Source organism: Drosophila busckii, chromosome 2R, assembly GCF_011750605.1.
Source record: "Drosophila busckii strain San Diego stock center, stock number 13000-0081.31 chromosome 2R, ASM1175060v1, whole genome shotgun sequence".
In the NCBI taxonomy this organism is placed as follows: domain Eukaryota; kingdom Metazoa; phylum Arthropoda; class Insecta; order Diptera; family Drosophilidae; genus Drosophila; species Drosophila busckii.
In genome coordinates this window covers 18,718,168-18,744,863 of record NC_046605.1, presented here as the reverse complement: position 1 = coordinate 18,744,863, position 26,696 = coordinate 18,718,168, and the positions used below count along the sequence as shown (strand labels likewise).

Below are 26,696 nucleotides of genomic sequence, written 5' to 3'. Positions count from 1 at the left end.
ACTAGCTGCCAAAGTTAAAATAAAGTTAAAGCTACCATTTAATATAATTAGTTTCTGCTCATTTCGAAATTGATAAAAGATAACTCAACTAGTATTTATTTATTTGAATAGCAATGCCGACTAAAACATTGCATAAAGCTTCGAAAATATGTCAATATATAAATAATACTTCTAGTAAACATTTAATAATACAATACTGTATAATCTTTAGCTGTTTGTTGTAGTCATTGATTAAATTTATTTTCATATGTCTGTGTTTTGCCTTTAACTAAATATTTATAAAAGAATCGTTTGGTAAAATGTTTTTAATTAATTTCTTCAACATTTCGAATTGTTGCCAGTCTGCAATGACTCAATACTTTTGCAGTGCACTGTAGGCCAGTTAAATTAGCTAATGAGTGCCGCCGCAGCTTAAAAAACCACAAAACCTAAAACAGAAATAACTCTAAACAAAAAATGCCAAGCAGCAACAACAATAACAACAACAACAACAACAGCAGCAGCGGCAGCGGCAACTCATGTACGACTGTTGCAAGTGGCAGTGGCAACAACATTAAGGTGCGGATGTTACATGCATAGTCGTTGACTTTGAATGCAGTTTGCAAAGTGGCAGCAAATTGGCTAAACGACACAAGCAACAGCAGCAACAACAGCAACAGCAACAACAACTTGATACGAGAGTCACAAAAATTTGTTTCTACAATTGTGTTGGCAACATTGAACTTTAAATGGTAGCATACATAGATAGATAGATACATTTGCGTATCTGGCGATGACATCAAAAGCGTTGATGGCCCATAGGCAAGTCACTGGCCCCAGCCTCAGTCTCAGCCTCTCAAGTACGTCACGTCGATGATGCAGCAGAAACAAAGCAGAGCAGAGCAGAGCAGAGCAGACAATCTATGAACTTTTTGATTTGTAGCATAACAATTTCTGAAAATCCGTTTGTTGTTGTTGCTGTTGTTGTTGAGCAAATTCATTAAAGTTGATACGAGTTAAATGTCTGCCACCTTGACATCCACATCCCCATTTGAGTGTCTCATTGTGATCTTCACTTTGGCTTGGAAGATAAATGATGGGCGGCTCGAATTACGTCGCAAAAACTGAGAACTCGAGAAACAAATTGAGTTTGAAATTGCTACAAATTTAATTAAAGTGTACAAGTAGTTCATAATTTCAACTAGAAGTTACCTTCGTGAAATGGAAATAAATATATATGGCGGGCGAAAGGTCAGCGGCAAGGCTTGAATAATTGCTAACAAATTTTTAATTTGATCTATGAGACACGCATTGAAGTTCGTAATGATTCAATAGAGTCAATTATGGATGCAATGGAAGTGTAAATGTTGCGCATCTGCCGATTTGAAGGTCCAGTCCAGTCCAGCTGCCATTGAGCGGCCGAGTGCGATTTATCAGCCAGCAGGCGGAACTAGTTATGCCCCCCATCGCCGCCCGCTTGCTGCCCCTTGCCACATGCAACATGCGTGTGTGCATAAATAATTGCAATTAACTGTGATTAACTATATTGATAATTTTTTCCGTAACAACATTTGTCGCGCATGAAAAAATGTGCGAAAGTTGTTTGAAAAATCGCCATAAATAAATTGATTTTATTTGATTTTTCTGCCTGCACATTAATCAGCAATAAAAACATGTTTGTTTTTCTACTCTAACAATTTTAATTGAACAACAAAAAAGGCAAGGCTGCCACACGCAATGTATTTGCTTTGCTTTTTTGCATAAACAATATATGCATATATATATATATTTAACAAGCTTAAATTAGTAAAAAGGTTGCGTTTTTTTTAACAAATAAAATTGCACTGCTTTTAACTTAAAAACAAACTACAAAAAATGAATTCATTTCTTTTTTGGTATTTAAAAAATATGAAAACATGACAAAGTCTAAATAAATACAAATAAAGAATATTAAATTTTGTCAACAGTCAGTGTAAAGAACTCTTAAAACTACTAAGAGCTATCCATAGATTGCACATCCGCCCCGTTGTTCGGCCGCCGTTTAGTGTCCGCTTTCGAAACTTACGTCCGCATGGAAACCCGTATCGTCGGCATGATAAATCACATTCTGTACGCGTCCATCTGGCAATAAAATGTGATATTGACCGCGTGTCACGCCATGCAAATCTCGATTCTGCTTGTGCCCAAAGTCGTTACCAGTATGAAAATCACGTATACGATAACCGAATGCATACTTTGAGGCATACTGCTGCAGCTGTAATGAGCAAAAGAGACAGAGAGAGACATGTTTTTGTTATTGTTAGATTCAAGTTGCAAGTTGCAAGTAAGTCTGCATGTTTATTCATATGCAGCAAGCTCTTCAGCTGACAACTCGTGCGCGAGCTGAAAAGAACTGCGAAGAATGTAAAACGTATTTACAAAGCTGTCGTCTACAGTGAAGACTGGGCGACAACTGCAGCAAATGATAAATATCAGCCAAGATGCATAAAGATAAACTAGCAATGATTTAATACGTGAGTAAAAGAACTGACTACTTAATACACTTGCGAAGACCTAAAGATAAATATAAAAAGGGTTTAGAGAGAGGTCAAGTTGCTGTTTAGCGAAAGTTTGCATTGCAATAAATTAAAATAAAAATGAAGCATTGGTATAATTATTATTTTGCTGTATTTAAATGTTAAATTGTAAGTTCGGGAAATGAATAAATTATGTTTGGGGTTTTGTAATTGCTTAAATTACTTAAACTTATGTTTGGCAGCAATACTACAAGTGAAAATATTTGAACAAAATGATTTTAGCTCTAAACTTAGGTAATGCCTAATGCTAATTTATTAAATAGTTGGTGCAGAAAATTAAAATATTGTTTTTGGGGTTTTATTATTACTAATTAATGATTATAATTTACTATATTGAAGTGTTATGTGTTGAGCAAACAATAAACTTTGCTTTGACTGCTGATATAAAATAGGAAAATCGGTTTTACTTTTAATATGAAGCAATAGTTGGACAAATTTATTAAATATTGCAATTATATCATAAGCTCAGGTAATTTTTTATTTTATTACTTAAATTGAATACAATAATAAAATATTACTTATAGTTATAAACAAAATATAAGCTGACTGACTGACTGTTTGTTTATTTGCTAAGTCAATGATAACTTGGCGCCTGTTCTGAGTTCTGAGTTCTGAGGGAAGTGTATGCTAAACGCGTTGCCTTGAAGACAATGGCTGCTCAGAGAGCTGCGTGGAGTGGATGGAGCAGTAACTTTGTTGGGCTTGTTTGGGGGTGGGTGCGGGGTGGGTGCTGCTTGTGCTGCATGAATGCCGCTGAAAATCAGGGAAACTCAATGTCACTCACATGACGCTTTGTTATGCATGTGATTGTAAATTGTATTGAGGCAGGGCCGTGTGCGTAATGAAATTTGGCAACAATCTGCACAAGCAGCCCACCACCCACCAAGCCCACCCACTCGTTAGACTGCTTGTGTGTGTGTGTGAGAGCTCTGCCTAGATTTGTTTTGTGTGTTGTTGAATGTCATTCAGCATTTGCGTGTTGACTTTTTTCTTTTTGTTGCGTATTTCAAGATGAAATAAAATATTTTGTGCAAATGTTGGTGACGGCAAATTATTGCCTACACTGCTATGTGTGTGTGCGTTTCCGTTTCCGCTAAACCTATGGCTTGCTTGGAGTACTCGCTTGTTGGCTTAACAATTGTCACAACTTTCGTTACATGTTTTGGGCTGCATTTGTGGTTTTTATGGCCTGCCTGCTGCTGGTGGGCGTGGCAAACTTTTTGATATGTTAATGAGTTGTAAATTAAGTTTAATTAAGTTACATTGTTGGCGACTCCCCAGACCTGGCGCCCCTCTTGGAAAGTTTTGCGCGCTTTGGCAAAAATTTATATGTTTTGTGGCCCTCGCTGCTCAAGTTATTGTTGAGTGTTGAGCAAAGTTGCAATTTGAGCTTAAAGCACTGAAATTTAAATTTAACACTAATCCCCGCTGCTTAGGCTAAACCAAAGACTTGTTAATTATAATGAAAATGCTTGCGCTGCTGCAATTTGCAAACATTTGCGCTTGAGCATATTTCTTTTGCTGCTAATGAAATGCAAAAAAATATTTTCATAGCCGTGCATTGTTTTCTCAGCAGCACTGTAACAGAATCAGCAGCATCGCCGGCCAAGCCAACGGCCAACTGCACTGACGGCTTCATTATCAGACACCGCAGAATGTTAATAGATTTTTGACGTGCAAAGCAGCAAGCCAAGCAGCCAAGCTGGTCGCTATTTTTTTTGAGATGCTAGATAGAAATAGAAAATGAACCGCATTGCCAGCAAATATGCAAATTTTTGTTTGATTTTTTTTTTCGCATGCGAATCTTTAGCGTAGCGTCGAGTCTGGACTGCGGCTGCAGTCGCAGAATTTCATTACACAATTTGATTTGATTAAATGGACATAATTACAATGCAGATGAAACATGATGAGAGAGCCATGAACGATGAGCTGATGAGACTCATGCATATGCATGGCTTTTGTACTATGGAGCTTTTGACTGTCTGCACTATGCATAAGCTTGAATTGTTGCCAAAGTGATCAACTGGGCCATTGTAAGTTGGTCAGTCGCTGTATTTGGCCAAATGTTAAAATCACATCACGTGCCGGACTTTGCTGAGATATTGTGGGAGCGAGATGGCGATAGCTTGTGCAAACTTTATTTTCTGTAAATCAGCATTCGTTTTGGCTGATAAGCCGGCCAGCCAGACAACAGCTACAAGCATGACGCTGCAATATTTTTGGCCATTGAATTGACTTGCCATTAGAGGCAGACGTTACGGTATTTGGAAGATCGCACAAGCTTAACGGTAATGTCAATGTCAACAGGAAAAATATGACAAACAGTTGGTCGGACCAACTTGGAATTTATTTGAAATTGCCTCGGAGCCACTCGCCGGACTCCGGAGCACTTTTTGGACAACAACGCATTTTGCATTTAACACGTTCGCCACTCGAAGAGCAGCCAAAGCCAAAGCAGCCAAAGAGTGCGACAGAGTGCGATGTGAATGGAAATAAAAATTGTGCGCCGAGTCGAGTGCAAAATGCAATTTGAGGCCAAACTACGTGAGTTCGTTTAGTTTTTGTTCAGTTGAATTGCGTTGCGTTAAGTTGAGATGAGATGAGATGAGTTTAGTGTGGGTGTCCCCTGTTATTGCATTGCTCGCCAAGCAGAGTGAGTCCAAGGCACAGTGGTGCAAATCTAATTTAAATGCAACCAAAATAAAGTTAATTAAAAATATTTAAGCCAAAGCTTTGCATTGCTGAAAGTAAATATTCTTAATTTATTAATTAATGTAAATAAAAAAATCTAGAAATAATTCTTCTATCATAATTTTTATATTAAAGACTTACAAATTGGAATCTAGTTCCTTAAATATTAAGCCTATCAAATTTATCAAGTCTTTCTCTCAAATTCAAAAACGTTTAGCTTAAACACAGAGGCCTATGATTTTATTACTAAACGATTTATTTTACCTTTTTTAATTATTAAGAATTAATTCTAACACAGACCTGATTGGGTTTTTGGGGTTTCCCCAATCCTTGGGCCTCTTTAACACTCCCAAACTATAAGCTTATCAAATTTAAAAACAAAAACTTAATTTTTAAATACTTTTAAATTTAGCTTTAAATATTTTTTATTATTTTGTTTTATCGTCGACGGTTCATAGTTGACATTAAATAAATAAATAAATAAATTTACTTGTGCAAGATTCTCTCAAAATAAATCTAAAAAACAAGTTCCATTTGCCTATTTTTGGGCATTGCAAATAATTAAATAATAAATATGCCAAAAGACAAAAAGTATGCAAAATATAAATATAAAATTGCAAGTCACTTTCCACAATCAATTGCGCACCACTGTAATTTAGTCAACTGTTGACCAAGCTGTTGAGTTGTTGTTGGGGGAGAGCCTAAGAGAATGCTTTGCCAATTGGAAATTGTCATGCCAAGCAGCATTTGCTCGCATGCACATGCTGGCTAACAACTTTCGGCCAAAGCGATACGCAGAGACAACTTTGAGCCGCAGTCATCGGGCCACGCCCCCACATCGAAGCGCCTTTAATAGTTAGGCCAAGTTTTGGTAACTGGACGCGCGTCTATTTAGCGTTTGCTACGCGTCTCTCGCACTTTGTTCTCGCATTTAGCTGCTTGCCAATTTGCACTTTGAGTGGCTGCTGCTCAAAAAGCAAGAGCGGGGGGGAGGGGCTGCATATTTTATTGCAACTGGAGCTGGAGCTGGAGCTGCCTTTGACGCTGAGCTCAAGCAAATTATATGCCACTTGGACGCGCTTTTCGCCTTTTATTTCTTTTAATTTGCATATAATCAGCATTGTTGTTGATTCCAGTTTCCGTTACATTCACCACCCCACCCCACCCCACTCTAATCTAAGCCAAGCATTCAGCTTCTGTGTTGCTCATTAAAATCGGTACAACCTGCGGCTTTTGTTTTGTGTGTGTGTGTGTGTTTGGGTTTGCGGTTAATTCAAATGCCTTTTGGCCAGGACTTTTGGCTGGGCACTCAACTCGTTCCCATCATTAGGCCGCTGGAATCAGCAATCGCTGCTTGATGATTTATTTTGATTATCAGTTAATTGAATTTGTTGTAACTTTGACAAATTGTCGGTCTGGCGAAACTTTTGTGATTTGCGGTTAATTCGGCAAAGATTTTCAACTATTTATATGGGCAAAGTTGACTGAGATTAGTTTTTAGTTTGACAAGTTGCTAAAAGAGAAACAATTTCTATTTAGTTTTTTAAGTAGATCGCTTAAAAATCCTGCTTAGTATAAAATATATATACTAGATATCATAGTTATCAAATTGCGATTAGAATTACTAATCAATTAAATTAATTTTGGAAAATAATCGTAGTGACTTTTCTTAGTAGTCAAAAATAGTCAGAAATAATCTAAAATAATCTAAAAAAAAATAAAAAAATCTAATATAATCTAAATCTAAAACAGTCTAACTGCTAAAAAAGATTATTTTTGATTAATTCTGATTATCTTTAAAAATTTGTGGTAATTTTAGATTTTTTCTGATGGTAAAAAATGCTGCGAATCCAAAAATAATCGTAGCTTAATAATTAGTTCACCATTGAAACAAAAATATTCTAATAATGACTACGATTAATAATCATTACTTAACAGAATTGATAGATATTTAATAGTCTTACTTCAGAAGCGAAGCCAATTTCTATAATTAAGCCCTAATCAGTTCTTTATAACTTATTAAATTTTGTAAAATTATTTTTCTTTAATGTTGCAATATAAAAATTTATAATTATTTTTTAAGTAAACTAAAAAAGTCTTGAATTTTTATATTTATTTTAATTATTTGTCTGCCAATTTGCTTGTTCTCTACTCTAAAAATATTATTTTATATACGTGTATTTTGATTTAATTTTGTTAGGTTTTATTTATATAATACATTTATTTATTGGGGTGCTCTTGGCCAGCTCACATGCTGCTAATAACTGCTAATCTGTGCTGGGTAACTAACGTAATATCTATGGAAACCTCAGTGCCGCTTTTATTATTCACACAATTCGTTTAAGCGCTGCAGTGAGCACCTTACCAAGGCACACAAACGGGGCCAAAAAACCTCAGGGGGAGGGGGGAGCCACACAGACAGTCACGTTGGGGGCAAGCTGCATGCTCATTTAAAATTGAACAAGTGTTGGCTCGGTCACACCCACATGCCACACCAGACTGGTCAGTGGGCAAATCGCATTTAAATGGAAATAAATGTTGTGTCCAAACAATTTACAAAAACCTATTTTACAAAGTGTAATGCGAATCAACGCTTAGTGCATATGCATGTGTATTTGTGTGTGTGGGTGTGGGTGTGTGTGTGGGTGGGGCACGTGACAATATTTTGTAAAAAGAATAACTTTGGCATACAATTATGAGCGATGATTAGAGCTGCAGTTGGATTTAGTTGTAACCACTTTTGCTAAAAATTTGTTGCATAATTTTCGGCGTCAGCGTGTGGCAAGTGGCAACATGAAATTTTAAATGCACAAGCTGCACAAATAAAAATAAAAATACATAATTCTGCTGCTCACGCAAACAGTTTTTATGGCTCGCTTGTTAACAATTTGCGCCAGAGCTAGAGTTTCTGAACCCAATGAGCTAGCACTAGGAGTGTAGGCGTGGTCGGGGGCGGTGGGGGGCTAACCAAAATTGAGTTATCAGTTTGTTGGCTTTGCCAGCGCAATGTGCTTGGGCTGATTGCGTGACAGCTGCTGCATCAAAAAAAAAAAAAAGAAAGTTAAAAAATAAAGTAAAAACTATTTATATGTAGCATGAGTTCTGGGGCAGGACATAAGGATATAACAGCTGAGCTGAGAGAGAAATGCCAAACTACGTGATTTTTATGCGAATCGAGCATTTCAACTGATTTCAAACTTTGCCATTATTATTTTTGCTTGTCACCCCCACACGACTGCGTTTGAAGCAAAGCTAATTTAATGTCAAGCCCAAAACTTAAATCTCTTCTCAAGCCTAAACTGTATATAGTCATTGCTTTTATTATTCTAGAAAATTATGCTAGCTCGACTCTCGACTCGAGCACCATCAATTGCAGCACTCGGCAACGAGTGGAGCGAGGGTAGCTTAAATAGTAATACCTTGCTCACTCTATAAAGCACATTAGCAACATATGCCGGCTGATCTGTAGCCCAGGGCAACGAAAAAGAGAAGAAAACCATAAAGTAGCTCGAACCTTTTGCCGAATGGAAAACCTTTTTGTCGAGTGCTTTCCAATGGCGAATAACAAAACTAACACACATGTTGCCCCATGCCCCATGCCCCATGCCCCCCATGCCACATTAAATAAAAGTTACGATGGGCAGGCCCGAAAGCAGCTTGACAAGCTCTTTTCAACACTTGGCTAAGCATAGAGAAATAGAAATAAAATCAAGGCAAAGTCGAAAGGGTTGAAATAAAAATAAAATTAAAATATGTAAGCCCGCTCTACTAAAAATTATTGCACCTGCAGCTGTAAGGACTCACACACACACACACACACACACACACTCGTCTGAGTGTGCGGCCCATTACCAAAATGTTAACCACAATAAAATGACAAATGCTCGAAAAATCTGAACATGTTCGCACACATTGCCAGACGTGGAGCTCCAGCTTCAGCATCAGCATCAGCATCAGCTCGAGCATCAGCAGTTGATGCTGAATGCTGTGGCAGCTGCTGTCAAACAAGTCCCATGACGAGCATTGCAACGGCATGTCAAGCGGAAGTGGAAGTGGAAGTGGCGCAGAGCCACACCATGCCCCAAAACTTGAGCCTAACAAGTGTCCTTTGCCTGTCAGAGATTGGTCAGAGCAGCCAGAACGGTTAGCGTTGCCATTGCCTCCTCTTCCTGCCCATCAGTTGTCGGCTTTTGGGGCTTGTACGCTGCCAGTTTTACAAGCGATGTTGGTAAAGACAACCTGACACCAGCCAAAACCCAAGCCCAGCCCAAGCCCAAGCACAACCAGAAGCCATCAGCAGGCCCAAAGCCTATTAAAAATCATGCTAAATGGCACTAAAACAATGTGTGGACTGTCCACTTTACTGCCGATGTTTTGTTGCTGCTCCTCACTCTCCTGCTGCTGCTCTTGTTGTTTCTGTTGTTAATGCGTACTAATAGCAGAGCTATGTTTTAAAGCTTTTCATGCCCTACACATACAATTTACATTTTAAACTACAGAAGTATTTGGACAAACAATTTGTGCAATGCTTTAAGCAAAAGCTAAATTAAATTAACTTTTGTATGTAAAAGCTTTAAAAAATTTATACACAATGCCTAATCTGTATAATTTAGATAGCAACATTAATAGCTAAACAACATTTCATAATATTTAATATTTTATCTTAATTTCTAATGAGCATATCTGTTGTTTGATTGATAATATCGTAAATTTGTTAAAAGGCAAAGTCAATGGTTTCGCTCAACTGAATGCTAAACATAATATTTTAACTATTATATAATATTTTTTATTTGTTTGTACTACAAAATTAATACTTGAATGCTTATTATACCTTAAATCTTTATGTTGGGATAATTTTCGAGTCAAATTGATCATTTTAGTGAGTCTCGGTGACTTCATCAGCTTAATAACTGTATCTCATCTTAACTATTATCATAAACAATAATAATTATAATATCAGCCTGAAGGCCTTTGTTGCTCAGGCTATACCAATTGTACCATATAATATAATTCAAGGCTACAATTAAAATAAATAAATTATAATATGCTATGCTCTTTGCTACAATATTAGTTACATAGCAGTTATATAAAATAAAATGCAACGACTACAAGTAAACATATGATTTTAAATTATTTATAATATCTATAGTATGTTATTAACGCAATCAAATGTTGATCAAATAAAATGCAACATTAATACAAAAACAACTATTTACTTAAAAGAATTTAACTTTATCACAGCTTCCGAGTTAGTTTGCTTGTCTATAAATGCAACTTGAAATGCTCAAGCAATTGGAAAATTGCAATATGTTTAACTCAAACACCAAAAACAACAACAAATAACTTTTGCTCAGTTCGAAAACAATTTTAAGTTGATTTGCAACAAGTAACGAACCGAACTGACAGCTGCATTTATTGTCGCTCGTTGTCGCTTGTTGTTGCCTGTTTATGTTTATGGCTTGTTGGCGAAAATGTCAATTTCTTAGCTGTTTTCTCTTGCCTGTTTTTCAAGTTTCGCTCTGCGCTTGGCGTTTGTCAGAATGCTAAATAGAGTGCCAATGGCAGATGGGGTATATGCATATATAATAAAAAATATCTGCATATTGAAGCTGCAGCAAGCTTTGTTGCATAATTAATTTCAAAATATAAATAAATCGATTAATATTGTATTGAGAACCCAGTAAATGTATGCAATATTTATTTCGATTGGTTTTTATGGGTTAATTTTACTTACAGCAGACAACTTCAACACAATTTTAATTGTATATATCATATTTATCAAATTTAAAGAAAAAGTAGGGCTTAGAAATGTATTATAGCACTTTTCTATACAACTAGATACATTATTATTAAACTATTCAACAATTCATTTATTCTGCAAATATGAGCATTGTATTTAATTATAGATATTTAATATTCGATGCTTCGATGCTGAGCACATAATTTTGCGTTAATCAGAAGTTTTCGCTTGGCTAAGACACGAAAGTTCCCAGAAAGTTTCTTAGTGTCTGTCCAGCTTGCATTGCTTGTCAAAGCAAACGCAAAGCAAAGTACCGTACGATGCAAGAGCGACGCTCTCGCTTAGTCGCTGCAGCAGCGAATAGCGATCGAGTTCAAGCAGCGAACAAAAGCAGCGCAGCTCTCTCGCTGTGAGTTAAACAAGCAGTGATCTAGTGTCGGCATAATAATTATAAATAATGTTAATGCATACAATTGCAAATGCTTACTATGCATTATAAAGTTCTATAAAGAGTAGCTAAGGTTACTACATACATATGTATGTAAGTGTAAGTAAAGTACCGAACGATGCAAAGCTGCGACTCAGTTCTGTCGCAGCAACAGCGAATAGCGATCGAGCGCAAGCAGCGAACGAAAGCAGCGCAGCTCTCTCGCTAGCAAGTAGCACGTGGACTGATATCTTCTAGCAAAAATTAACTGTTACTTGCGCTCTCATCTTTTGTGCTTGCACTGTGGATCCAAGTGTGTGAGGCTGGTAGTGAAAAATGCAAACGAGGTCACGTAGGCCGGCGAGTTGTGTTTGAATTGTTGTGAGTTAAACAAGCCATGAACAAGTGCGTAATAATTATAAACAATTGCAATTGCAAATATTTTTCATGCATTATGATCAAGTAACTTCTATAAAAAGTTTCTAAGATTCAAAAGTGTCTGACCAGCTGCGGTCAAAGCAAAAGAAAAATATCAACCAATTGAATAATGGGTTAGTGCTGCTTAAGCATTCAAAAATTATGAAAAATAATATTTTAACTTGCTATTTAATATAATTTTGATAATTAAATGAATTAAACTATTTATTAAATATTATATTACTTGCAATTAATAAATTAATGAGCTTTGAATTTAAGTTTTAATTACAACTATTCCTATGTTATATTTTCTAATCGAACCTTTGCTTTGCTTTTTAATCAGCCTATCGTTGCTTTTGTTTTGTTTTGACAGCTCTATTGTCACCTTTGGAATCTCAGTAAATTTTCTCATACTTATTTTAGTTGTAGGCCTGAATAAACCTCGAATTTCGACTCCAGTTTGTGTAGTAAAAACAAAAACCAAAAAAAAAAAAAAAAAATTAAAAAAAAAAAGAAAAACACAAAAAGCAGACATAAAATTTACTGTGAAAAGTTTCCAAATTACGCGTAGCTCGTTTCAAACTAAAATATTCGATTGTGTTTAGCTAAAAAAATTTGTATTTGACTCAAGGATGAATCACATGCGTTCGAGTCCAGCGCGCAGTGCGCTCTGCCTGCGCAGAGTGGCCCAGAAGCTGATCCGGCGCTATTCCTGCAATGAGGGTGCCAGTTCCGGCAAGGGATTGGTGCTGGGCATCTATCAGCAGGAGGGGGACAAGGAGCCCAAGTTCACGACTGCGGCGGAGAAGTTCAACGACCGGCTGGGGGGCAAGCTGAGGCAGCTGGTCTGCGAGACACAGATAGACGGGCGGCTAGGACTTGGTCGCGTCTTCAACAACATTGATCCGGAATTTAGCGGCGTGGCCGTCGTGGGCGTGGGCATTGAAGGCATTGGCTTCAACGAGCTGGAGATGCTGGACGAGGGCATGGAGAATGTGCGTGTGGCCGCCGGCATAGGCGCACGCTCGCTCGCCGACGAGGGCTGCTCACAAATCTCTGTGGATGCCATGGACTATGCCGAGCAGGCGGCGGAGGGCAGCACACTGGCGGTTTGGAAGTTTGGCGACAATCTGAGCAAGAAGAATCGCCCGGTGTTTCCACGCCTGGACATGTGGGACTCGGGCGACATGGATGGCTGGACGCGTGGCATATTCAAGGCGGAGTCACAGAATCTAGCGCGTCGGCTGTCCGATGCGCCGGCCAACTGCATGACGCCCACAATGTTCGCCCAGGCCACAGTCGATGCTCTTTGTCCTTGCGGCATTACCGTGGAGGTGCGCACCATGGACTGGATCGAGATGCAGCGCATGCATGCCTTCCTCATGATTGCCAAGGGCAGCTGCGAGCCGCCCGTGCTGCTCGAGATCAGCTACTGCGGCACCGCGCCCGAGGACAAGCCCGTGCTGTTCGTAGGCAAGGGCATTACCTTCAACTCTGGCGGCATCAATCTGCGTCCCTGCAAAATGATGCACGAGTATCGCGCCTCCATGTCTGGCGCAGCTGCCGTCATCGCCATGATGCGCTGCGTCGCGGCGCTGTCGCTGCCCATCAATGTGACCTGCGTCATTCCACTCTGCGAGAACATGCCCTCAGGCATGTCGGCCAAGCCCGGCGACGTGGTCACGCTGCTCAATGCTCGCTCCATGGCCATACGCGATGTGGACAAGGCGGGCGTCGTGGTGCTGGCGGATCCTCTGCTCTATGGCCAGACCACCTACAAGCCGCGTCTGGTCGTCGACATCGGCACCATAGGCGTGGGCGTTAAGAATGCTTACGGTGGCGGCGCCTCCGGCATCTTCTCCAACTCCCACTACATCTGGAAGCAGTTCCAACGCGCCGGCTCGCTCACCGGCGATCGCGTCTGGCGCATGCCTTTGTGGCAGTACTACAAGCGGCAGGTCACCGACGAGCTGGGCTACGATCTCAGCAACGATGGCCGCGGCGAGGCCAGCTCCTGCCTGGCAGCCGCCATTCTCCACGAGCTGGTGCCCTGCGCCGATTGGGCGCACATCGATACTCGGGGCACTGGCATGTTGTCCATGTACGGCATCATTCCCTATTTGACTGCCAGGACGATGACGGGACGTCCCACGCGCACCTTGGTCCAGTTCCTCTACCAGATGGCGTGTCCAGAGCTCAAGTAATCCCTCTTCGGTTCGTGTAATTTTGTTGAGGTTAAGATGCAGGGTGAATTAACTGCCGTTCTACTATATGTATATGCATGATAGATATGTGTAAATATATATGTAACGATTTATAAGTTTCTAATGATTTTAATGCTTTTCACTTTAATTCGGGATTTCGGGATGCATATAGCAAATGGTTCGATTTCATCTTTTACTTATCTCGATTGAAATCTAGAAATTCTCAAATTTAAAATAAATTCTAGATGCAGTCACTTTTGATCAAATGGCGAGAATAATATAAATAAATAATATAATAAACAAGGTATAAAATAATAAATATTTCGAATAATAATAAGAATAAATGCCTCGATTGCAATCTATGTGAAATTCTCATAACTAAATTGAAAAGCAGCGACTTTTGCTCATATTGCGAGAATATTGTAATAATTAAGGAATAATATAATAATAATGTGTACTGCATTAGGAACTAACAAGTGGACAAATTAAAGTTGGGCGCCACCAACTTTTAGATACACTTTGACTAGGGCATCGCAGCAAACACATGCATGCACTCACAAACACATACACACAAAACCCTATCGCGTCGGCAGCACGTTGGTATGCGTCAAGCACTGTGCACCCGGCTGTCTCGTTATATTGGAAATTAAATGTAAATGCTGCTGGCAATTCATTGACATTTCCACATCATTGATTCCACTTTTTATGTTTATTTTAAATTTATTTTAACTAATATTTAATTTTTTTTCATTGCGGGGAAGAGGAAAAAATGAAAAAAAAAAAATTAAAAGCGATGATATAGAGATATACATACCAAATTTGGTTGCTCTAGCTCTTTTAGTTGCTGAGAAACACGCACTTATACAGACGGACGATACAGACGGACGGACGAACAGACGGACATGGCAATATCGACTCAGCTCGTCGCGTGATCAAGAATATATAGTACTTTATGGGGTCTGCCACGCCTCGTTCTCCCTGTTACATACATTTGCACACTTCATGATACCCTTTTTCCATTATTTACAAAAATGTCAAAGTGTATAAAAAGCTGTTACTGCTTAATTACATTTGGGTTAGCTAGTCTTATTTTATATAGTTGTTAAGTTTAATAAAAAGTATTTGTAGCTTAAAATCTATAAGATCTATTAGATTAGACCGAAATGCATCACTTATAATTTATATTGCTTGAAAGCTAATTTTCTTTGTCCTAAAATGTTACATTTATAATTTTAATACGCATTGGTGTTCCATAGTATTAATAAGAGCCATTGAATTTGTCAATTCATAGCACTAAGCGTAGCTGCTAGGTATTAGTTAATACTATATAGAATACATAAGCTTGGTAGCTTTGATAAAACAAATTCTCTTAGATTCTACTAAATATCAAAAGCAATTTACCTGCTGTTTGATTATCTGGCAAATAATCATAATGCATTCTTAGGATTCTTCTTGTTTAGTTGCGAATTTAAATTTTATTTTGTCTTTGACTAAATTAGAAGCTGGCTAAAAAGTCTGAGCATAATTCCTATACAGTTTGGAAATAAATGAATGCATTCCAAAACAATTAAATTCAAGATGAATCATTCAGTCAGTAACCCTGCTGGCTACCCCTATGGGCAGGGTAAGAGATTGCTCACTCATTATTAACTAAGCCTTTTTTAACTAGCAGGTAGGCAAGAACTAAAGCCAAATAATAATTGTTTAATTTATTCAGTCTTGCAGCATTTTTTAACAACAGCCTATTTCACCATACTGTGAATATATTTTTTAGACATTTATTTCATTTATAATTTTGATGCTACGCAATGCTTTACCCATTTAGCAAACTAAACTTAAGAAGAAACATTTTGAAGCTTTATTGGTATCAATTTCCTTAGCGCTTTTTTCTTTGCACGCTGTTTGTCTCTTTGCGCTTATTGCTTGAGCTCTTGTCTGTGTTGGCTCTTTGGCTGCCACAATGTGCATCTTTAAGATACATTTCAATGGTAGTTTGGCTGACTGCACACACACACACACACACACACACACACACACACACACAAAGAAAGCGAGTGAGAGAGACAGGAAATGCCAAAGCTAAAAATACATTTAAATTAAATGCAAGTTGAGAGCATGCTAAAAGTTTTGCAACCCCAAAGAAGAAATTTTAATTCCGCTCAGACGACAACATGGCTAACAAAAAAAAAAAAAAAGAAGAGCAGAGGAAATTGAAATGTAAAATAAATGAAAAAATACAGGCCACGCATGCAATCAAGTGCAAGTATGGGCGTGGCCTTGGACTTTTCTTACCGAAAATTTTAGTGAAATCGTTTCAAGTGTTTGGAGCTATCTATATACCACTACAATATATCTTTATCTATGGGACTTAGCCAGACGCGTCGCCGTCGCCGTCGCGTTCGCTTTGCAGACGACGCATAGTAATGAAAGACGCAGTCGCTTTGCATTGCTTTGTGGCATGTTTGCAGGTAGTAGACGCTAACTGCCTTTGAGTTGCCTGTGGAGGGGCAGGGGAATGGGGAGGGGGCGGGGAGTGCGCCTTCGGGGCAGCTGGGAGCATTGGGGCCTGGCTAACGACATTGAAAATGCTTGTCGAACTTGAAAATTATTCGATTAAGTGCATTACCGGCGAGACATGGATCGGCAATCAAACTGAATTGCACACAAACTCCCCAAGTCCCCAACCCCCCCTCGATATACTCAAACCAATTGCAATCCCAGTTGTGGGCTGGCATGAAGTGTTTGGCTGCAGGCGCTTCATTGTTGTGACTGCGACGATGTAGTCGAGTCTGGGGACTGGTTGCTGTTGTTGTTGTTGTTCTCGTTGTTGTTGCTGCTTGGGCAGTTCGCTTTATTTATGTTGATTGTGTTTTTGCCTGCTGCTGCCTATGCCAATCAATGGAGCACACTTTCGGGCGCGTTAAGCCTTTAGTGGCACGCCCAAAGGTATGCTTTAATTTAATGCATTGTCATTGCCACTGCCACTGCCAGCGTCAGCGCCCACGCATGATTGAAAGCAGTTGCAGCATGTCTGACATCGCCATCGTGCCACTTTAAGCGACCATTGTGAAGCTTTAATAGATATTTTCCATTTTTTGGCACACACTGCGAAATTAACTCCATTGGCGGGCTACGGGCTTTACTGACAATAATATTTTTCAACTTATGATTTCACCTATTTACTGTTAAAGTTTATAGTTGGCATATTAAGTAGCATATAAGTTAACTGTCGAGTCGATGGCTTTAGCTGCTACCACTTACCACGTTTAGTTATTATATTAAATTTTTTAAATGGCATTAAAATTTAGCACTAGATTCAATTTTCTACTAGAAATATTTTTATAAAGAATCATATGGCAATTTGTCAATGAAGTACAAGATCTTTTTCCATATATGAGTAGACTTCAATAACAGTAGAAAAATAAATGTATATACTAAATATATCTACCTAATATTGTATATATTTAAGTTATGTGAATTTTGTATACCTAGCCAATATATAAATTAATTTAAGATATTCAGTGCTTTTAATTCAGTTGCTTTCACTTGCAGGCAAATAGAAATTGCGGCAGTCAATTTTATTATAATCTTCTAACTCAAAATTGTATCAAAAACACTTGTCAATAAAATTGTTACAATATTAATAAAATATAAAATTTGGCATCACTTGTGTTTATTTTGTCGTTTAAGAATTTCATAAGCTTTTTAATTGACTTTTCTGCCTATAGCTCTACCTTTTAGATATCGTTATCAATAAGTTGGATAAATGCTTATCGCTATTTTGTGATTCAACATTACATATTATTTATTTACAGTCTTAATCCCGCTATCCACCAATGTTTAATCAAATGCATTAGCTGTAAATTCATATTTTCAAATGTTAGATCTATTTTATTCCTACATAAGTGCAAACAGTGAACTAAAAAGTATGTTTTAACCAAAGATTAAACTCTCTATTAAGTTATTAAAAAAATAAAATGAGAATTTATGAAATTAAACATTACCTCAACTGCACAGTCTATTTAATTAAATATATATCAAATAAAAAGGTCAAGGAGCTGCAATGATTTAATTTCCTCATTGAGCTTACTTGCTGCCATTTAAATGGATTTCAATGTGATTATTTGATGGACTCACCGCCTTATCGTCATGGCTATGGCTATGACTGTGGATGTAGTGAATGCCGTTCTTCTCGGTGTCCAGCTGTGCGGGCAGCGATGTGGCCAGCAGTCCATGCTGATGATGATGTTGCAGCTGCTGCTGCTGCTGCTGCTGGTGATGATGTTGAGCTATGGTCGCTGTTGTTGGCTGGTGCTGATGATGCACCACATGCTCCACGGTGGTTAGCGCTGGTTCGTCGTGGACGCCTTCGTAGCCAAGCGAGAGGCCATGGCCGGGCGTAAAGTCAATGAACGAGCTGGGCGTGGGCACTTTGGTGGGCAGAGCGGGCAGCTCCTTGACATCGTTGTTGCCAGGCTCGACAATGGGCACATATTGCTTGGTCTTGCCCATGCCGATGAGCCGACCTGGCGCCACGCCCAGCGAGCCATGATCCGTGACTGTGACCGTCTTGAGTGTAGTCGGAGCTGGGGCAGGCTGCGCTGGCTGATCGGGATGAAAGAGTATGGGCGCAGTGCTGTCCTGGGGGCGATCCACAAGCAGCAGCTTGGGCTGACGCTGCTTGGACTGCATCTCCTTGGCGATGAGATAGGTCAGGCCATGGATTTGATCGTCGGGCGACTTGCCTATGAGCGTGGAGAGCTCACGAAACTCGGGCAGCTGCTTGTAGTGCTCCTTGAAGCTGTCAGCTGGCGCTAGATACTCAATCTTGATCATGGGCGTGGCCGTGGGCTGCGGCTCCGCCTCGAACTGCTGATGCTCAATGGGCGTGCCATAGATGGGCGCGTCCTGCTCGCTCTGCAGCGGATCCGGCTTGGAGGCACGAAACTGTGGCGCAGCGCTGGCTTCCAGCTCGGCGGTGTAGGTATGATGCACTTCCTCCGCCGGCGCAGGTGTATCCTGCACCACTATGGGCTGGGGCTGCGCTGCGGGCAGCTTGGCGTAGCTAACTTGTGGCTTGTAGACATAACGCAGCTGCTCCACCACTGGCACTGGCTGTATGTGCACTTGGACATGTGGCGCGTGCTCCTTGGCGGGCAAATACTTGGCATAGCCATAGCCATGCGCCTTGGGCTTGTACAGCTTGTAGTGCTCAAAGTCGGACTTGATCGTGGGCAGAAACTTGACATAGGCCTTACCGCCATGTCCTTCCTTCATCAGCTGCGTGATGACCTTTTGCACCTCGTGGGGCAAAGCACTGATGGACTTTTTGCTCTTCAGCTGCGTCACTGGCGCCTCCTTGTAGACATAGTGACGCTTAGTCTCCGCCGTAGCCTCGCCACCCACGACCATGTTGTCATCCAGGCGCGTCGCTGCTGTAGCTTGCGTTTGATTTGTGCTCAGCTGCTTGGCCGCGCGTTGCAGCGACGCCGGCAGCGCAGTCTTGGCGTCCGACAGCTCGAACTTGAACATTTGCGGCGCTGTGTCCGCCGCTGAGCGCTTCACGCGCTTCATCTTGCGTATGCGCACCTTGAATGGCTGCTCCACTGGCTTGGTGGCCACGGCTGGCTGCACATCCAACGCTCTGGCGCGCTTGATCAGCTGCGCAGTCGCTGCATCCGGCTCGCGTGCGTCTGTTGCCTCAAAGGGAATCATTTCCACTTTAAAGTTGGCAGGCTGACGACTCTGCGTAGCGCGTTTGCTGCGTCTGGAATTGCGTTTTTTATTTGGTGGTGTAGCGGGCGTGGTGCTGCTGCTTGGATTTTGCTTCAGTGCACGCTCATGATGCCGACGCAGCAGCTGCTTGAGCTCTGCACTGGGCTCAACTGCATCGCTGACTTCAAAGCGCAGCATGCGAGGCGGGCTGGGCAACTGACGCTCCTCCCGCTTGGCGCGACTATGAGCTGCTCCTGGTGCAGGCTGTGCTGGCTGCTCATTGTGCAGATTAAAGGCGTTCAGGTAGCTGTCATCGGTGGGATTGTCGATCTGCCGCATGCTGCGCAAATTGCGCTGCGCGAAATAACGTTGCATGTCCTAAATAAAATAAATAAATCATTTATAATAAATATGTTTTTAACAAAAACTAAGCGGACTCATTACGAGCTACGCAGCTTCCAATTAAAGTTAGCAAATTGGATTAGTTATATAGCTAATACCATATCTCTAATTAAAATATAAGCATTTAGCTAATCAATATATGAATTATATAATTTTTTTTCATGTATTTATTTAAAATCTAAGTTAATAAGTACATGTAGGGGATATTTACAGGGTGATGTTAGCTACCACTTCTCGGGTGGCCTAAGGGAAGGTCGATAGTGTAATGTCTTTTCAGACGTCTGTGATGCTGGCTGTTGTCAAGAAGGTTAACGGCCTGTGGGTTGCTGTGTCGATCCAGTCTCTCCTGGTATTTCTGGCTATATGATTCAAATAAAAGTTACCACTCTACCCCATAATCAAATTTGCTTTTCTCAGAGCCAAACATTTAGATACAAGCTATTCGTCTGTTAAACATCCTCAAGCTTTCAAGACTTTAATAGTTTTTAATATACTAGTTAGTTATACTAGTTAGCTATAGTTGTAAGCTTTCAAAGCCTTAACCCACAAGCACCTGCTAAAAGAAAAATCAAAGCCAAGATGCCCAAAATGGGGGAGAATTAACAAAAGATACCTGGATACTTGCCCACAACACAACAACTCGAGGATCCGCCTATTTAGCCAGACCCAACCCACCTCTCTTCTCACCTCCCCTTCCCACAATAATGTTAAACTACTAATCAAATCTTAGACACAAATAAAATATTAAGTAGCAACTGTCGAGTCGATGGCCTTAACATTTAGTGCCTCTAGTTATTATATTATATTTTGTATTAAGCTTGTAGATAAATAAGATTTCAAAACTATATGCATACCATAGAAATTACATAATGCAGACATGTATATTGATATAGATCTTATGTATATTGATATAGAGTTATATTTCCGAAGAGCTTTTTTATTTTTTGCCTCTTAATCATTTTCGTGTAAATTGCTAAATTGTATGTTCGTTACTTATAAACTTACTATAAATAAAAGTTGTTTTTACAATAAAAAATACTATTCAAATATTAGCTAATGCTTTAACATTTATTTTTAGTAATCAAACTTAAGATGTGTGCTCTTAATCATTTCTCATTTCTATATATTTGCGATATGGACAAGCAGTTAGCTCAAGAGAAGTTCAAATATGTGAAATGTATGAGCCTAAGTTTTTATCAGGTAATGCTATCGCTTATCTATAAAAAAAGGCTAAGCGTTACTAATTACTAAAACAGTAACTTTAATGCTTATGTAAGCTTTAACTTAATAGCTAGTGCTTTAAATCAGGTTAGATAAACAGAGATATATAAATAAACGTTAATGCTTTTTACTTGCCTCATAGCTGCTGAAAGTGTCCAAGGTGGGGAGACGCTGCCAGTTGTCCGCCGCCAGAGTCAAGCTCAAGCCGAACAGCAGCTGTAATCAAAAACAAAAAAAAAAGTAAAATTATTTAACATATTGTTTAACTGCAATGCTCAAAAGAAAAACTCGTGTAAGCAAGTTGCATTTGTAGTTGCTGCAACTACATAAAATATTTATATGAAGGCATTAAAGCCCATAAATTCATTGAGCTGTCCACCTGCTGCTCGAGGCTTTTCCAAGCCACTTTACTTTCACTTTTAGCCCGGGCAACGTCCAAATGCCAGGCCACATTTGGACGGAAGCAAGGCGCTCCCAAGTGGACGTGCGATTCTCAAATTCATTAAAGCGTTCGGCGCACGCGTTTAAACTATTTTTTGCGCCACGGGGTCTCGTTCGATCGGATGACTACAGTGGACACTTTCACGGCAAAGCCAACAACGTTGAACTTGTCGCGCTGTGGCTTGTTGACTCGTTTTTGGTCATTAAACTTATTAAACACACTGTCTCGCCGTCTGTCTGTCTGTCTGTCTTTGTGTTTGTATTTCATTTTTGCAGACTTACATAAAGCCAATTATGGTCAAAGCTTATGCAATGTCGGCCAAGCAGTCAGTTTATCGTGTTAACGTGGCGTATGCGCATTGCCAGAGTTTTTGCATTTTTATTAAATGCCTGCGCTGTTATGCGAAATAAGTTAAATGTATTGTCACCAATGTTAAGGTGTTTTCATTCAAGAACTCAATAAAAGTTATCTGGTAATAAATATGAATGATCGTTGCTTCAAAACTGGCAGACAGCTTAAAATCTTGCTGATGTACTTATTAACTATCATTATTGCTATTGATATAACATAGCTAGAGCAAGAGGAATCGAAGATGACTATCCTTGAGGGAATTATAAGCTAAACTTGTTTATTTATTGTAATTTATTTAGTATTATTATTCCTGTTATAAATGTATAAGCATATTTAAATAATAACGGCTACACTTATGTTAAGAGTTAACAGGCACTGCTCAAAACAGAGATCACTGGATTCATTATTTTATGTTAACCCAAACATAACAATTCCGGCAAGAAGGTGAGAGCGCAAGTCTCGCAGGGATCGGGAGCGACAGTAATTGCTATATCAGCTCACGAGATCTAGAGCGTCGCTGCTTTATTTATTATCCATATGTGCTAACGAATATGATATACATATATCAGCACAAAAAACTTATGCTCAAAAGCTAAGACATCTTATAAAAAATTTGAAAACAAATTAACCAAATGTTAGCTTAATATATATATTTTGTATATATTATATATCTCTAGAAGTTCTATGCCATTTTTATTTCATTTAAACAAGCTTTTTAACTACCAGTTGGACAACTTAATCTACTTATATGTATAGCAATAAGAAGGAGATGTCATCAGAGATCATATTTTATAGAATTATTTTAAGTGATGAGCCTTTGACTTTAATGTCAGCTTAAGTTAAAGAAAATGCATTAGTGTTTTCAATAACTAAACTCTTGCACTTTTTTATATTTTTGTTTTGTAAAAGTTAAATTTATTCATACATTTTTGATTAAAAACAATTAAATTAAATGCGGCGTTACACTAATAAAAATTGATCTAATTTTTTTTTTTACCTCTTTTGATTGCATGCGACAATTTGTCGCTCAGCTTAGCAAAATAGCTCAGTTTATCACCCGGCTATGGCCCTAAACATATCACGTAATTGAAACACACACACCCGGAGCTTAGTTGTGCACATTCGACGGCCATTTAGCCTAAGCCCAGCGATCCAAATCCTGAATGAACTGTCAACGGTCGTTAAAAATGCAACCGCGTAAACATTTAACGGCCATTAAAACTGCGCCTGAGTGAATTTTTATGAACTTGTGCCCCCTCCGCTGCCCCCATCGGCCAACTGAAAGCACTCTAAGCCCATGAATTCAACCCTAATGCGCCTACCTGGCGCACTCCTTGCCCCACTTGTTGTTGCTAGTGCTGCACTAGTTACTTGTGCCCCTTTTAGTTGCCATTCTACGCTGCATAAAATTTTATGTGCTTTCTATTTAACACTTTGCTTTGCCACTTGCACTGTTGCTGCCACCACCGCTGTCTGTTCAATTTTAAAATTCAATAGAAAAATCCAATAAAAAATTGTTTGCTACTCTCACTACTGTTCTGTTCTGCTCTGTTGTTGTCCTGCGGCTGCGTTTGATTTTTACGACTGCTTAAGGCAGCCGCGAAAACTAGTTAAGCATTTTTATGAGCACAAGGAGCTCAAAGCCAGTTGGCTGCTGCTAAAATATCATACACGCCATCTTATTTATTGACAACTCAGTTTACAGCCACGCACGTATATTGCTGCCAAGTGAAATTCGATTTTAATAAATTTATATTTTGTTGCGTGTGACGCACAATCGTAGACTTGGATCTATTTAATATTGAGTTGTATTAATTATTGATTCAAGCAAATTAAAAGCTGCAATTATGCAAAGATTGTGTTAAATAATTATATGTAGTTTATTAATAATTTTAATCAGCTGTAATGCAATGCTATTGATGTTCTCTAGAAAATAATAATAAATGGTAATAAAGCCCTGAGGTAGAGACCAAATAAAAAGTGGGCCTAAATACTAAGCTACTATAGTTTAGAAATATTTACTGATCGCTTAATTTAAGTTTAAGTTTGGAATACATATTTCATATAAAATTTGTAGTTTAGGTTAGAGAAAAATCATCAAAAGATAAACAATCTAGCCAAATTTAATTCAAAATAATTGAAAGCTGATTTTGTTTGACTATTTGCAAGCGGATATAATTAATAATTAGACAAAAGCTAATTTAATCATTAGGTAACCATTATAATAAAATCATTCGAGTTTCTAATGAATTTGATTATTAATTATTTAATTAAAATATCTTACGATTTTTCTTTTTGAATATGTCATGAACTGCTGCTCTAAATTTTTTGTCAGCCGAATTAGAAATTACAAATTAATGTCCATATATTTATTTTATTAATTCCTTAGCTTGAGTTTGTTTTTCTTTGCTGTCCCAATTATTCTTATGATTATTTTATCAAATGTGCTGCTTAGTTTATTTCTTAAATTTACTTTCGAATTTAATTTATGCTAAAAATGCAGCCAAAATAATTTGCTAGCGAAGTTATTCTAAGTTTTGTTGTTGCTCGTAGCAATTTTATTGGTCATTGGTTACAGGGCATTTGAATTTTATTTTTTGTTGGTTTTTCCCTCATGTTTTTCATGTGCGTGCAGGCGTTTTCATTAACTTGCTGTTGCAATTGCTGCCTGCAGTTTATGTAAATGTTTTTTTGCTTTTCTTTCTTTCTGTGTTTTTTATACTTTTTGTGTGTTGTGCAGTTGCAAATTGTTGGCTGTTGGCTGTTGCTGTTGCTGCGGGCCAACAAGGCGGAAAAACGCTGCAAGACACAGCAGGCAGTTGAATTTGGGCCAGGCAAAAGGCAAAACTTGGCTAATTGTTGCTGCCCCATGCCCCCAAAGGGGGGCACAACATGCTTAACATGCAACCCGTTGCCCCGTCGACTGCAGTTGAGAACGAGTTTTTCTTAGCCAATCTCGCTGGCTAAGTAAAAACCAAAGTCAAGTTCAATGCACATAAAAGACTGTTAAGACTAAAAGCTAATGGAGAGAGGGGAGGGGGCGTGGTGCGGGAACTAGGATGCTGTTGCCACAAAAGTTTGCATCCATTTAAATTGCAAATTTTGCAGTTTCGATTGCACAAATGTTTTTTCTACTCAGTCCGTCCGAACAATCGAATCGTCTGTGGTTAGATAACCGTGAATATTTTCATAAAACTTCGGGTCATAAAAGCGGCATGTGCCACATGAGGCAGCTACTGCTTGTGCAACACTCGAAGCCGAAATGGAAAGCATTACATTTATAGCTGCAATTTTTCCATCATCATTTTTTCATGACTTTGCCTGACTGACTGTAATTAATCTAACGGCCAATTGTAAGCGGCGAGTTCAAGTGTGTGGGAGTCGTAAAATGCTTTAAATGAAATACAATCGAAAGAGTTGCAACGTCGGCTTCCTGTACACGCGAAAATATATTAATAAGCAAGCTGTGGAATAAGCGTAGCGTTGAGCCGGAAAAATGCATCACCTGCAGTTTTTCTGCTTTTCCGACAGCAGCGGCAGCGAAAAGATTTCTGCTGTCGCTTTTCACGCCTCACAGTCCACAGCACTCGCAGCATGTGGCCCCAAACGATTGACCCTGCCACGCCCCCTCACACACTCGCAATCATATGCATATTTTTGGGCCAACACTTACCGTTAAAATGCAGCTGGCTGTCAAAGTTGTCGTTGCCATTGGCATGGCCATTTGGTTGGTTGAGCGCGTCGCTTGTTGCTTGTTGCGCGGACAAATGAGGCACGTTGCACTCACACTTAGCGTTGCGGGCAGCTTTGCTTTACAAATTTATGAAAATTTTAATCAGCAGCAGATTTTTTGTCGCTTTTGCCGCTGCACAGTTTTTAGTTTTGCATAAAGCACTTTTAATATTTATTTTATTTATTACAAGAATTTTCTTTGGCTCGCAACAAACTTTGTCTATTTAATTTAACTTTAGCTTTGCGCTCGCTTTGTTTAAACTTCTGCCGTAGCTGCTGTCGTCGTCATCGTTCATTTCTCATTTATTTAATGCGACTTTTAATTTGAGTTGCCGTTGCAGTTAGAGTTGAAGTTGAAGTTGGCGCTGAAGTTTGCTCGCTTTAGTTGCTTTGGGGGCTGCGCAAATCTTTTCTTTTGTTTACTTTTGCACTATTGGAAAACCGCACGCTTGCGCGCTGCTCTTGCAACTGTGCCTCAAATTTTCGCGCCACTTCAGTTTTGTGTGTGGTGCGCCGTGTTCGGCGCCTGCCTCAAAATTTTCACAGCCAGTTTTGCCTTGTTTACTTTTTTTCTTTTTCTTTTTCCCAAAAGCTGTCGTCGTCGTCGTGGTCTCTTGTCTCGCCTCTGCCACAGCCGCAGTCGCAGTCGCTGCTGCTGTTGTTGTTGCAACTTGCATTTGTCTCTGCATTTTTCATCTACAATTTATTTGCGGGGCAGAGCGAGCATAATTAAATGCTGATGAGGATTGTCTGCTGCATAAAAGAAAAGCATTTCCGAATCCTATTTGCCTAATGCAAC

General features: G+C 39.2%; 2 protein-coding genes across 2 annotated transcripts in view; one reads left to right on the top strand and one right to left on the bottom strand.

Annotated features, from left to right (window-relative positions):
* Positions 1–2,020: 2,020 nt before the first annotated feature.
* LOC108594703 overlaps positions 2,021–26,696 on the bottom strand; it is a 36,236-nt gene continuing 11,560 nt past the window's right edge. Inside the window, exons 2-4 of the mRNA XM_017979844.1 lie at positions 21,508–21,588; positions 18,172–20,127; positions 2,021–2,233 (exon numbers count right to left, since the gene is read on the bottom strand). Coding sequence (XP_017835333.1) covers positions 2,021–2,233; positions 18,172–20,127; positions 21,508–21,588 — 2,250 coding nt within the window. The remainder of the gene's footprint in view (positions 2,234–18,171; positions 20,128–21,507; positions 21,589–26,696) is intronic.
* Positions 12,334–14,089, top strand: LOC108597760 (cytosol aminopeptidase). Its single transcript, XM_017984471.1, has one exon. It carries the CDS (start codon positions 12,463–12,465, stop codon positions 14,032–14,034), a length of 1,572 nt encoding a protein of 523 aa, XP_017839960.1. The 5' UTR covers positions 12,334–12,462; the 3' UTR covers positions 14,035–14,089.

What these genes read in the sequence shown, in the direction of transcription:
- LOC108597760 (XM_017984471.1), top strand. Translation starts at nt 12,463, where the DNA reads ATGAATCACATGCGTTCGAGTCCAGCGCGCAGTGCGCTCTGCCTGCGC.